Consider the following 14,225-nt stretch of genomic DNA (forward strand, 5'->3'; position numbering starts at 1 on the left):
AGAAGAAGAAAAAGAGTCAGAAGAAGAAACGGACAGCGACTCCCAATCCCACTGGCTGGCCCGGATTGACGCTCCAGCGCTTTTGTGGCGGCGGAATTCACCAAAATGGACGACTCCAAACAACACGTTGGGCCTCTTGGTGGGATGTTTGAGTACAGAAAACTCACAGACGGATCAATTGACCGGCAAAAAGTAGTTTGTACTCTCTGCAGAAAGGAGTTTTCCTTTCACCGAAGCACTAGCAGCCTGAAGTATCACATCAACGCCAAGCACAGACCGGCCGGGGATTTCTCTGCTAATATTTCGACCAACGCAACGCCCGGCTTGAGCCAAAACACTCCAACAAAACGCCGGTACCTCAGTAAGTTTTAATCTCACTCAATCGGCAAATAAATACCTAGCAAAATAAATGAAATGCTGAACCGGAAATACGGAAGCAGTGGGAATTTGGGGATGTGAATTTGGGGAATGTCGTGAATATCGTCTGAGCCTTTTGATGTAGAAACGGTTTTAATTACTGAAGTGCCGTGTATAATTCTTAAAATTAGTTAAAGTTGTTGTTCCGATCATTTTAAGTGTATGGATATGGAGTTAACTTGCACATTTTGCGTAGGAATAACAAGGGACCATCGGTAGCTTTGTCCCGAACAATCTATGTCCAGTGTATTGCTTGTATTCCGACACGTGACTTCTTCCCGGAAGTGAAAACCAGTGGTGGTAAACAAAGCTAAGATGTTTCTTGGACAGCAAGAAGCGCGCGAACAATATGCGTACCTACTCAGTGGCCTAGTGGTTAGAGTGTCCGTCCTGAGATCGGTAGGTTGGAGTTCAAATCCCGGCCGAGTCATACCAAAGACTATAAAAAAAAATGGGACCCATTACCTCCCTGCTTGGCACTCAGCATCAAGGGTTGGAATTGGGGGTTAAATCACCAAAATGATTCCCGGGCGCAGCCACCGCTGCTGCCCACTGCTCCCCTAACCTCCCAGGGGGTGATCAAGGGTGATGGGTCAAATGCAGAGAATAATTTCGCCACACCTAACCTAACCTAACTTTAACTTTAAGGCTTAAATATTCCTACAAAATGCATGTTAGAGTAAACATCAAAGTATGCAATGGAATAGATCCTTATACTAAATCGAAAAAAAATGTTGAGTAATATATGCACCTGAGTATGTGTTGATTGGCAACACTAAATCGGCCCTAGTGTGTGAATGTGAGTGTGAATGTTGTCTGTCTATCTGTGTTGGCCCTGCGATGAGGTGGCGACTTGTCCAGGGTGTACCCTGCCTACTGCCCGAATGCAGCTGAGATAGGCTCCAGCAACCCCGCGACCCCGAAGGTATTATATTATTATTATACGTTGGTCAAGTTCTCCGACATATCAAACGATTGTGCTCCAGATGCCATTCTGCATGACAAAACAGATGGACAATTGGAAAAGTATGAAGGTCTACAACTTCTTTGTGTGTGGCTGGGTCAAAGAAATTGGTATCAAGACTCTCCCAGATAAATGATAAATAAATAAATGATAAATGGGTTGTACTTGTATAGCGCTTTTGTACCTTCAAGGTACCGTATTTTCCGCACCATAAGGCGCCCTGGGTTAAAAGCCGCGCCTTCAATGAACGGCATATTTCAAAACTTTGTCCACCAATAAGCCGCCCCGTGTTGTAAGCCGCATCTAACTGCGCTGTCAAAAAATGTCAAAAAAACAGTCAGATAGGTCAGTCAAACTTTAATAATATATTAAAAACCAGCGTTCTAACAACTCTGTTCACTCCCAAAATGTACGCAAATGTGCAATCACAAACATACGTATATCAACATGGACAGAGCTGCGTGAAAAAAGCCACCCGGCCTCTTCGCGTAAACTTAAACTTACCTTAACCACTCGCTCATCTTTTCTTCATCCATCCCTTCGAGTTAGCTTTTATGATGACGCCGGCTGGAAAGGTCTCTTTTGGCAAGGTCTTCCTTTTGAATATCACCATGGGTGGAAGTTAGCATGGCAAGCTAGAACCACAGTGAAGGATGACTTCTCATTCCCTGTGGTGCGAATATTCACCGTACGTGCTCCCGTTCCACAGTGCGGTTCACAGGAATATCAGTTGCTGTGAAATACGGTAGTAATCCGTGTGCGGATGGAGAGATTGCGTCTTTTCATGAACCGGATCCTTGTCGCTTAGTAGGAGCCATTTTGTGGTCTTTACAGATGTAAACAGGAAATGAAACGTACGGTGATATCCGCGCGTTTTTTCTTCTTCTTCCGGGGGCGGGTGGTTGCTTACAGTAGAAGAAGAAGCGCTTCCTGTTCTATGGGGGCGGGTGCTTACCTTGGCGGTTGCTTGCGTAGAAGAAGAAGCGCTTCCTGTTCTACCGGGAAAAAAGATGGCGGCTGTTTACCTAAGTTGCGAGATCGAAACTTTATGAAAATGAATCTTAATATTTATCCATATATAAAGCGCACCGGGTTAAAAGCCGCACTGTCAGCTTTTGAGTAAATTTGTGGTTTTTAGGTGCGGCTAATGGTGCGGAAAATACGGTACTCAAAGCGCTTTGACACTACTTCCACATTTACCAATTCACACACACATTCACACACTGATGGAGGGAGCTGCCATGCAAGGCGCTAACCAGCACCCATCAGGAGCAAGGGTGAAGTGTCTTGCTCAGGACACAACGGACATGACGAGGTTGGTACTAGGTGGGGATTGAACCAGGGACCCTCGGGTTGCGCACGGCCACTCTACCACTGCGCCACGCCGTCCCAGATAAATATGCAGCTTTTTTTGCTTGAATTATGTGGGATTTCATGATTTAACTTTGCGTCTACTGATGTGTGTTGGTGTTGCACACGCTGTTTACGGGTAGCGTGAGTTGCCCGTCTTGATCAAAATATTACTATAAATGTCAACATTGTGTATGTGCTGGAAGCTTAACATATGATTCTTGCCTTTAGTAAAACTTAACTGTCCTAGGTTTTGCTCACATTGGCTTTCTTTTATCTAGACTCGCCGGGTTAGTGCTTTTCGAAGCACTCGTAGCAAACATTTGTTTAAGAAATACAAATAATGTCAAGATAATATTTAAATGGGAAATAATAATCATTATAAGTACAAACCCCGTTTCCATATGAGTTGGGAAATTGTGTTAGATGTAAATATAAACGGAATACAATGATTTGCAAATCATTTTCAACCCATGTTCAATTGAATGCACTACAAAGACAAGATATTTGATGTTCAAACTCATAAACTTTATTTTTTTTGCAAATAATAATTAACTTAGAATTTCATGGTTGCAACACGTGCCAAAGTAGTTGGGAAAGGGCATGTTCACGACTCCAGTGTTTCCCACAGGACAGGCATCTATTTGTGGTGGTGTGGTCGGGGGGCGGGGGGCAGCAGCGGCGATGACCAAGAAGAACGCGGAGTTGGAATATAATTACAACACTTTATGTACATATTTATATACAGATTTGAACAATTAGTTATTCACTGAAATATATTTATTAATTGTGGTTCTTACAAAAAATATATCTTATAAAATATAAAAGCTAAAATGTCTATTAAAGCTCTGCCCCTATAATTAGTGCATACTAAATCATTTAACTTTAGCCTACTACTACAACCATATTTACCAGCAACATAAAGTGAAACAGAGGCAGAGGTGTCCTGCCACAGTCAGTCAACCTCCTCCTCCTCCTCCTGCTGCTGCTGAACAGGTCGCACTGGAGCTAGTCTCGCTCGCCAGACCCTCCTCCAGAGAAGAGGGAGACACGGAGCTTACTGTGCTGGGTGTTATACAGCCATGACTTAAATTCTGGATTGAAACCAGTCGCTCTATGTTTTGTCGTGGTCCTCTCTATAAGGCACATAAGAATATAAAATAGGACCCTTTTCATGAGAAAAGTGCATTTCTGATCTGACCCTGCTTTATTTTTCAATGTTTGCTGAGTCTCACCTGTTGCCTCCGCCCTAGCTGGCTCTACATGCTACCTGTCTTCCTCCTCTCCTACAACATCTCCCTGCGTACTTACTATACCTTCCTCCTTACTGCCTCAGCTGCCACAGCTGCGGCACTAGTTGAAGCCTGGAAGTATTGGAAGCAAATTCATTTTCACACTGATGGACGTCTGTTCACTTTCCTTATGAGATTTCTAAGTGTCTACACCGTTTTGATAATACCGGACTGTAGGCCTACCTCCTCTCCAAGTCGAGCCCTTTTCGGCCGTTGTAAATATTTTTCTATACTCATCTGTGTGAAGGAGTGAACATCCAACATTAGAATTTATTACTAATGAGCAGAACCGCTCTATGTACAGTGCCGTCTAACCTTAAGCGGCAGCAGCTCAACACATGCAGGGTTCAACGTTAAGGTTTTTTTCTACTTGCCCGACTTCTCAAATCTGCTTGCCCCAATATTTTTACTTGTCCTGCCCAGGTTTTTTTCTGGCTGTGTAGTGCTCATGGCTTATATCTTACTAAAATTCTTCCCGTTGACTATTTACAACACTACACAGTATTTATTATTATTATTATTATAATTATCTATAATTACATTTAAATGGCATTGCATACATGTAAAATTAAATGCTATTTCACATTATTTGACCAGTAGCAGTTACACCCATTGAACAGGTCAGACACCTGTTTAAAGCCCAAACACAGTTGAAATCTTGAAATGAAGGGCCTTTCATGGCCAAAACATTAACCTGGACAACATTTTAACAGCTGGTTGGCTCAGATTTTATTCTTTTCATTGCATTCACATGCTGCAGTGGACAGTGGACAATTTAGCGTCAGTATTAATACAGTATCTGAAGCACCATCGCCACGTGTGTTTATTGTCAACAGGGTTATAACCTGGACACGTTAGCTCGTCGGTATTGTAACACGTGACTGTTACTACGTGCGTCTGCCCCGGCCCCCGAGTCAAACAGCGGCGGTGTTAATGAAGCAGCGTCAGGCTGCTCACCGTCAGTGAAACGCTCGGTGAAATTGCGGATTAACGTTAAATATATGACGAGCCGCGAGCGATGCAGCTATAACCTATCTACCTATAACCTATATTACCCTCGTATTTTGATCCGGTTGGTCGTCGTCATCGTCTTCTTCTTCTTCTTCTTCTTCTGGCCCACCAGGTGAATTAAGTGCTATTGGCGGAGTTACAATGCATAGTAGGCTACCGCCACCTACTGCACCGGAGTTGTAACTACAAGGTACATTCACAGACAGAGTCCCATTGCTTTTATGAGCGGTCGAGCGAGTCAAAAGCCGAAAAATCCATTTGTGGCGGACGTAATTCTTTCGTGGCAGGCCGCCACAAATAAATGAATGTGTGGGAAACACTGCACTCTGTTACATGGTCTTTCCTTCTAACAACACTCAGTAAACGTTTGGGAACTAAGGAGACACATTATTTAAGCTTCTCAGGTGGAATTCTTTCCCATTCTTGCTTGATGTACAGCTTAAGTTGTTCAACAGTCCGGGGGTCTCTGTTGTGGTATTTTAGGCTTCATAATGTGCCACACATTTTCAATGGGAGACAGGTCTGGACTACAGGCAGGCCAGCCTAGTATGAAGCCACGTTGATGTAACACGTGGCTTGGCATTGTCTTGCTGAAATAAGCAGGGGCGTCCATGGTAACGTTGCTTGGATGGCAACATATGTTGCTCCAAAACCTGTATGTACCTTTCAGCATTAATGGCGCCTTCACAGATGTGTAAGTTACCCATATATTGGGCACTAATACACCCCCAAACCATCATTGATGCTGGCTTTTCAACTTTGCGCCTATAACAATCCGGATGGTTTTTTTCCTCTTTGGTCCGGAGGCCACGACGTCCACAGTTTCCAAAAACAATTTGAAATGTGGACTCGTCAGACCACAGAACACTTTTCCACTTTGTATCAGTCCATCTTAGATGAGCTCAGGCCCAGCGAAGCCGACAGCGTTTCTGGGTGTGGTTGATAAACGGTTTTCGCCTTGCATAGGAGAGTTTTAACTTGCACTTACAGTTGTAGCGACCAACTGTAGTTACTGACAGTGGGTTTCTGAAGTGTTCCTGAGCCCATGTGGTCATATCCTTTAGACACTGATGTCGCTTGTTGATGCAGTCTGAGGTATCAAAGGTCACGGGCTTAGCTGCTTACGTGCAGTGATTTCTCCAGATTCTCTGAACCCTTTGATGATATTACGGACCGTAGATGGTGAAATCCCTAAATTCCTTGCAATAGCTGGTTGAGAAATGTTTTCTAAACTGTTCAACAATTTGCTCACGCATTTGTTGACAAAGTGGTGACCCTCGCCCCATCCTTGTTTGTGAATGACTGAGCATTTAATGGAATCTACTTTTATACCCAATCATGGCACCCACCTGTTCCCAATTTGCCTGTTCACCTGTGGGATGTTCCAAATAAGTGTTTGATGAGCATTCCTCAACTTTATCAGTATTTATTGCCACCTTTCTCAACTTTTTTTTCACGTGTTGCTGGCATCAAATTCTAAAGTTAATGATTATTTGCAAAAAAAAAATGTTTATCAGTTTGAACATCAAATATGTTGTCTTTGTAGCCTATTCAACTGAATATGGGTTGAAAATGATTTGCAAATCATTGTATTCCGTTTATTTTTACATGTAACGCAATTTCCCAACTCATATGAAAACAGGGTTTGTATGCCAAACAAACCTTTAACAAATTGATCAGTGAAAATGTGTGCATTCTTTGACTCTTGGACTGGAGTGTGTGCTGTTTTTCTCGTTGTTTCGTAAAATATTGCACTCTTCCTCCCTTTTTATTTACCTTTCAAGGAACTTTAAGGAAACGTTTATCTTTTTTGCGATACGAACGATTTGTACAGCCAAAAACAACACAAGCATAGGGCTTTTTTTTGGAGAAAGGCTAAATTGAGCCTAGTACCAATTGAGAACACCGCTAGCATGACCACCAAGCATGTGCGGGACGTCAGTAAATTCCAGGCTATAGCTGGGTTGCAAGTGACTTCACATCCGTTTTTCTTCTTCGCGTTTACCTCACATGATGGTCAAGCAGCTTGAGCGTAGCATTAAGGGAGGGCGACTGTAGAGTTTGAACAGACAATGCCATATTTCTGTTCCGTTTTTGGGTGTTCCAGTCCTTCAAATGGAGAGATAGAAAATAGCTTTCATAGAGTCCCAAAAAAAGTGTTTCTTAAAGTTTAATAAAGTCAGAGGGAAAAACTAAATTGCGTCGAAAGAAAGGGCTCTTAAAGATATAAATGTGATCAACTTGTGGAATACAATCAGACCGCTTGTGTCTGCAGTGATCACTTTGTTTTTAAACATTTGATTTGTTTGAGAAGCTTTCTGTGATGCAATCGAGTTTATTCTTTACTGTATTAATAGATTTTGAATAAAAGGATAAATAAAAGGAAGTCTAAGTCTAAGTTTTTGAGAGCCGAACTAAACGTAAGAAAGGGACAAGAGCTCACATTAGTTTGTCTTCTTTTGTGGTTGCTATGCTTAAATATAATTACCAATACCTGCTTGTGCAAATAAACTAACATGTTAAGTCTTAGTACTAAGTATTGTGATTGTTGGTCCAATACACCGTATTTTCATTGTCATACATAACAGAAACTAAAAGCTTGTGTTTTTGTTGTTCAGGAAAGTCAAGTGCTTTATTTAACACGGATGACCACCTTATATTAAATGTCCTTAATAATATCAGAGTTTCCCCTTAACTGTCAAGATACCTGTGGTAGTGGGGGCGTGGTCACCATGATGTCATTGAGTATTGTGCATAAGTGGCTATGGTGATATGATTTTCTTTAAAAAGGCTCAAATAATGTTTGCATACATCTAAAAACAAATCTGTTATGAATTAGTATCCCATCCATCCATTTTCTACCGCTTGTCCCTTTTGGGTTCGCGGGGGGGTGCTGGAGGCTATTTCAGCTGCATTCGGGTTATTAGTATACATTTTTTATTGCTTTGCCATATTTTTCAATTGTTGCTGCTTTTTGTATAATGTACTTTGTTGAGATTTCTTTAAGTGTTTCCAGACTTTTAATGACTTTTTTTTTTAAACAAGAATAAGAGAAAATGTACCCACATTTGACATGTTTTGACCTGCAATGTTGTTGCGAGTGGCGGCGCTGATTTGCGTTCCTCAGGGAAAATGACGTCTCGACTATTGTCGATAAATGAATTTAAAAAAACATACTGCGCTAGTGTTGATGAAAAACACTTTGAATGGCAGTTGCCATTTTGTTATTCTCAGACAGCGTTTGAGCATCCTCTGCCGCTTCCGACATGTTTATCTCAGGTAAGCAGGGAAAGGTGAACATAAATTTTGAATTTTATTAGTTTAATTTCAGATACATTTTGAACACAATTGTATCCATTACATATAACCATACTATACTACATCATCATTACAGAGTTTAACTCTACAACTTAAGAAAAAGAAGAATATTAAAAATAGAAATATCATTTATTAATTCGGGACCTATTGAATTTCCCAGAGACCCACTCAAATCACTAACTTTGGGTCACAGGTACTAACGACATTGAAAACCTATCAACATCACTGGGTATTAGTCTGGTTAATCCACAACAGGCCTGTGATTAATCTGATAAAAAATGTAACCATTTGTTTTTTTGCCTACAGGGCTGGACTTAAGTCAAGAATCTTCTGAGCGTATGTCTTTGATCCAGACTCACTCAAACCACAACTACATCCCTGATGCTGCTCTGCCACCTGGTGAGACATGGCTTCAAGGCGGTCCGTCACGAGCAGTGCTTTCTTTGCCTTCCTGTTTGTGCATTTACGATCCAGGACCTTCTGATCTGGGATGCTCTGGCGATGTGCATATGGACCAGAGGAAGGTGTATGCCAAGTGTCACCTTCAACAGGGCATACTCTTTGGACCTTATGTTGGAGAATTGACCAAAGCCCACATGCCAACTAACCTGAAATATGCCTGGGCTGTAAGTCACAGTTTGTTTCAGAGTAACATTGTGTTGGTTATATTTAGTGAAAAATGCAACTGAATGTAAACACTATTTACCTTTGTACTTTCTGCAGATCAGGAATGATGCTGCTTTTGTCTATGTTGATGCCTCTGATGAAAACAAATCAAACTGGATGAGGTGCTGTTTATTTATTGAAAACAACAATAATAACAAAATATACATATCATCTGTAATGGTATTTATTTTTAGCATGTTATTTATAGTTTGTCCTGTATTTTAATTGCACCTTACAAAGTAGCCGCCGTAGTGTTGGCATGCTCTCATGTTTGAGGACAAAACATTTTATTCTGTTCTATTCTACATTTAAATATTACTAACTTGTACAAGTCATTTATTCATTGCTCTGTGTTTCAGGTATGTTACCTATAGCAGCAGTGAGAACCAACACAACATGGTTGTTTTCCAGTTCTATCAAAACATCTACTACAAGGTTTCACAGCCCATCCCAGAGGGCGATGAGCTCAAGGTTTGGATCGGCAGGGATTATGCCAAGTTGCTGGGCCTCAGGATGGGTGAGTTTTGGATCACTAGATGAAATATGTTGTATATGCAGATTTGCAGGTCAGTTTACCTCTGTAATGTATAAAAACAAGAATTGATTATTTACATTTTTTTTTTTTTTTTTTTTTTTTTTTTTTTTTGTAGTTTTCAAATATTTGGCTTTCCTGAAGAGAAATTACATTTCATACAAAAGCTGTCAAAAATAACGTTCGACTAGGGCAGTGGTTCTTAACCTTGTTGGAGGTACCGAACCCCACCAGTTTCATATGCGCATTCACCGAACCCTTCTTTAGTGAAAAATAAAATGTTTTTTTTTTCAAATTCAAGACAAAGTTATATGTTTTTAGTAACACTTTAGTATGGGGAACATATTCTAAGTAACAAAGACTTAATTTAGATTTTTTTGGACACTAGGGGAACATATTCTAAGTAACAAAGACTTAGAGTTATTTGGTTAGGGTTAGGGCCAGGGTTAGAGGGTTAGGCTTATAATAAGGCCATGCCGACTAAGGCATTAATAAGTACTTAATAATGACTAGTTAAGAGCCAATATGTTACTAATTTGCATGTTAATAAGCAAGTAATTAATGGTGAATATGTTCCCCATTATAAAGTGTTACCATGTTTTTTTACTGGTGCACAAAATGAACCATGCATGAACATCACCTTGTTCAAACAACAAAACCAACACAGTGCATAAACTCACAACAAATTATACACCTGCAAATCAGTGTGACTTCTGCTGTTGCCGTATCCGTAATACACCGATAGGGAGAAGTTTTTATTTACACGATGAGTCGGGTGTGTATTGACATCCGCCGAACCCCTGAGCCCAACTCACCGAACCCCTAGGGTTTGATCGAACCCAGGTTAAGAAACACTGGACGAGGGTAAGAAATTCCTCTAAATAATCGCGTTTTTTAACACACATTTTTATAGGACACCAGCTCTACATAAATTACACTTACCTACTTTTCCCTTCTTTGCCAGTAAAGTAACACCACACAGCTGAGATGACAACGGCGCTTGGCTAATTAACAAGCGCCCTATTAAGGCTGGGCGATATGGCTGAAAACTATACCACAATTAGGGATGTCCCGGAATGAACATTTCTTATCACGGTTATTGTGACCAAAATTATCACAGTTATCATTATTATCATGGTAATTTTAAATGTGCTCAAAATGTTAAAAAACTACTTACAAATCCTTTAACCAAGTTGTATTTAAAAAAAAAAAAACACATTCAAAATGTATAAATGTATCTCAAGTAGAAAAATGAATGTGCATATGAAAGCAACACAAGCGTTATAAATAAAGTAATACAGCAGAATAAACAAAGTAATATGGCAGAAACAAAATAATACTACAAAATAAATAATGTGAACATTTTTCAAGATGACACCTTATGGACATACGACGTAACTGCACTTTTTGTCCATTAAGATAAAAATAGTGTTCATATATGAGGTCGAGTCTTACACATCGGACTGCAAGATTATGGGCAAAATAATAATTCAGATTATTTTTATCAATATTGAAATCACGATTATTAATCAGGATTTTTCATTATGTTTGGTAAAACAGTGTTGGGGCGTGAACGTGACGGCAACATGTAATTTGTATTACCTAATAAAAATGCCCTAGATAAATGTTATCTATATATTTAAAGACACATATTAGTTTTTTTGTTTATTAATAGTATCAGCTTTTTTATTACATAATGTCTTTATTTCTATTTTTACATTTTAATAGGGAGAGGTACTTTGTGTTCATGCATTTACATGTACTAATGTGTGTACATGTACATGCTCTATCGGGACGGATCCATTGAGAGTTTGAGCAGAAATCTGTCGTATAGGTATTAATTATACACATTATAAAACATTACCAAAATGCTATGTCACATGATTGATTATTAAAGTAGTTACTTTGTGAATGAAAAAACACAAGTAATGTAAAAAAAAAAACATGGTGTTTACTTTTTGGTATCAATATAAAACACAAAGCAGTTTGGCTAATAATGATAAAGTCAAATAAACAAGCTTTGTTCTTCAACAACCATGCATGGCGTAGTGGGTAGAGCAACCGTGCCAGAAACCTGAGGGTTGCAGGTTCGCTCCCTGCTTCTTACCATCCAAAAATTGCTGCCGTTGTGTCCTTGGGCGGGACACTTCATTGCCCCCGATGCCACTCACACCGGTGAATTGAATGATGAATGATAGGTGGTGGTCGGAGGGGCCGTTGGCGCAAATTGCAGCCACGCTTCCGTCAGTCTACCCCAGGGCAGCTGTGGCTATGAAAGTAGCTTACCACCACCGGGTGTGAATGATTGATGGGTTCTACATGTAAAGCGACTTTGGATACTTAGAAAAGCGCTATATAAATACCAGTTATTATTATTATTATTATTACTTCAGTGCAACAGTTTGGCCAACAAAAATAAGCAGGAGTGTTACCTCTCACATCTAATACACTATATTTGTGGCTCACTGACAACTCAGCCTCCGTTCAATTCGATGAGATGACAAAACATTTAGCGAGTATTGATGTTCCGTATTTTCCGCACTATAAGGCGCACCTAAAAACCACAAATTTTCTCAAAAGCTAACAGTGCGCCTTATAACCCGGTGCGCTTTATTACGATTAATTTTCATAAAGTTTCGATCTCGCAACTTCGGTAAACAGCCGCCATCTTTTTTCCCGGTAGAACAGGAAGCGCTTCTTCTTCTACGCAAGCAACCGCCAAGGAAAGCACCCGCCCCCATAGAACAGGAAGCGCTTCACCCGCCCCCATAGAACAGGAAGCGCTTCACCCGCCCCCGGAAGAAGAAGAAAAAACGCGCGGATATCACCGTACGTTTCATTTCCTGTTTACATCTGTAAAGACCACAAAATGGCTCCTACTAAACGATCCGGTTCATAAAAAGACGCAATCTCTCCATCCGCACACGGATTACTACCGTATTTCACAGCAACTGAACCGCACTGTGGAACGGGAGCACGTACGGTGAATATTCGCTCCACAGGGAATGAGAAGTCATCCTTCACTGTGGTTCTAGCTTGCCATGCTAACTTCCACTCATGGTGATATTCAAAAGGAAGACCTTGCCAAAAGAGACCTTTCCAGCCGGCGTCATCATAAAAGCTAACTCGAAGGGATGGATGGATGAAGAAAAGATGAGCGAGTGGTTAAGGGAAGTTTACGCGAAGAGGCCGGGTGGCTTTTTTCACACAGCTCCGAAGGCGAACACACCTTCACTAAGACGGGCAGACAGCCTCGGACGACATACGCCAACATTTGCCAGTGGATCGTAAATGCTTGGGCAGATATTTCGGTCACAACTGTGGTCCGAGCTTTCCGGAAGGCAGGATTCACAGAACAACAGCGACACTGACTCCCGATGACTTCTACGAGACGGAACCGGCCATTTTGGATACCACGCTTGCGCAACTTTTCAATTCGGACACCGAAGACGAAGAATTCGAAGGATTTACGAATGAAGAATAACTTCAGAAGGTGAGCGCTATGTTTATTTTGTGTGTTGTGACATTAACGTTCGAGCAACATTATGTTGCTATTTATTGCTCTACACCATTTTGAATTTTACTATGTTTGTGATTGCACATTTGCGTACATTTTGGGACAGAGTTGTTAGAACGCTGGTTTTCAATATATTATTAAAGTTTGACTGAACTATCTGACTGTTTTTTTGACATTCACTTTAGCGCAGCGTTTTTTTGACATTCACTTTAGCGCAGCGTAGGCGCGGCTTTTAGTCCGGGGCGGCTTATTGGTGGACAAAATTATGAAATATGTAATTCATAGAAGGTGCGGCTAATAATCCGGTGCGCCTTATAGTGCGGAAAATACGGTTATTGCAACATTGACAAACAGCAGTTAAATTAAAGGACGAGTGATCATACCAGTAAACAAACTAAATAATTTATTAACAAGTTGTGGCAACATTTCTGACACGTCCCCTGCGCATGGTAACTCTCAGTCCCAGCAGCTGACGGACGGACGCTAGTTGCACTTTCAAAATGAAGCCGCAACATTTTTCTCCTCCAACACCAAGACTCTACGGAAGCGAGTGAAATGAAGGAAACAAAGCGATCGACTCCGTTTACCCGGAGGCAACATTTTCAAAGCAAAGTCTGTGTAGTCGCCGCCATGTTTTGTCGAGTCGAACGGCTCCAGTGCGCATGCGCTTCTGTCTTCTGGAAGTATCAGTGTTGCCTAAAATGTATTAATAAATGCCGGTTTTTCGGTAATAAAAAATTATTATTAACCGTCTGGAATTTTACCGCGATTTATCTTTATACCGTTTACCGTTACATCCCTGATCATATAATACGTTTTTTATATTGATCGATATCGATAATTATTGATACTTTTTATGACTTATTACAGCCTGCCAAAAAATACAGTAAAACAATTTCCAACTTACCAACAGTGCTATTTATCAGTAGAGAGAGTGTCTGGTAGCCAGGAAGGATGAGCGCGGTAATAAGATATATTTTATTACTAATATTTTATTACTAAGGTAATAAAATTAAGTAGATTTGAAGGTAGTTGCAGATTTGAGACACTCAATAACAGTAGTGTATAAGCTATTGAACACTACACAGAGCACTTTGTGAAGCAACTAATTAGGGCTGGGCGATGTATCGATATACTCGATATATCGCGGGTTTGTCT

The 14,225-nt window shown here is 40.6% G+C and overlaps 1 protein-coding gene across 3 annotated transcripts in view; it reads left to right on the forward strand.

Moving 5' to 3' along the window:
• Nucleotides 1-14,225, forward strand: part of LOC133617214 (uncharacterized) — a 38,656-nt gene continuing 24,431 nt past the window's right edge. The window contains exons 1-5 of one of the 3 annotated variants that reach the window (XM_061977053.1): nt 1-361; nt 8,659-8,751; nt 8,827-8,978; nt 9,076-9,140; nt 9,378-9,535. In XM_061977053.1, the coding sequence (XP_061833037.1) occupies nt 106-361; nt 8,659-8,751; nt 8,827-8,978; nt 9,076-9,140; nt 9,378-9,535 (724 nt within the window). In that variant the 5' untranslated portion in view covers nt 1-105. Of the gene's footprint in view, nt 362-8,658; nt 8,979-9,075; nt 9,141-9,377; nt 9,536-14,225 lie in introns of those variants that run through there. The other 2 variants (XM_061977052.1, XM_061977054.2) reach the window with 2 other exon arrangements.

This window comes from Nerophis lumbriciformis, linkage group LG16, assembly GCF_033978685.3.
Source record: "Nerophis lumbriciformis linkage group LG16, RoL_Nlum_v2.1, whole genome shotgun sequence".
Taxonomy (NCBI): Eukaryota; Metazoa; Chordata; class Actinopteri; order Syngnathiformes; family Syngnathidae; genus Nerophis; species Nerophis lumbriciformis.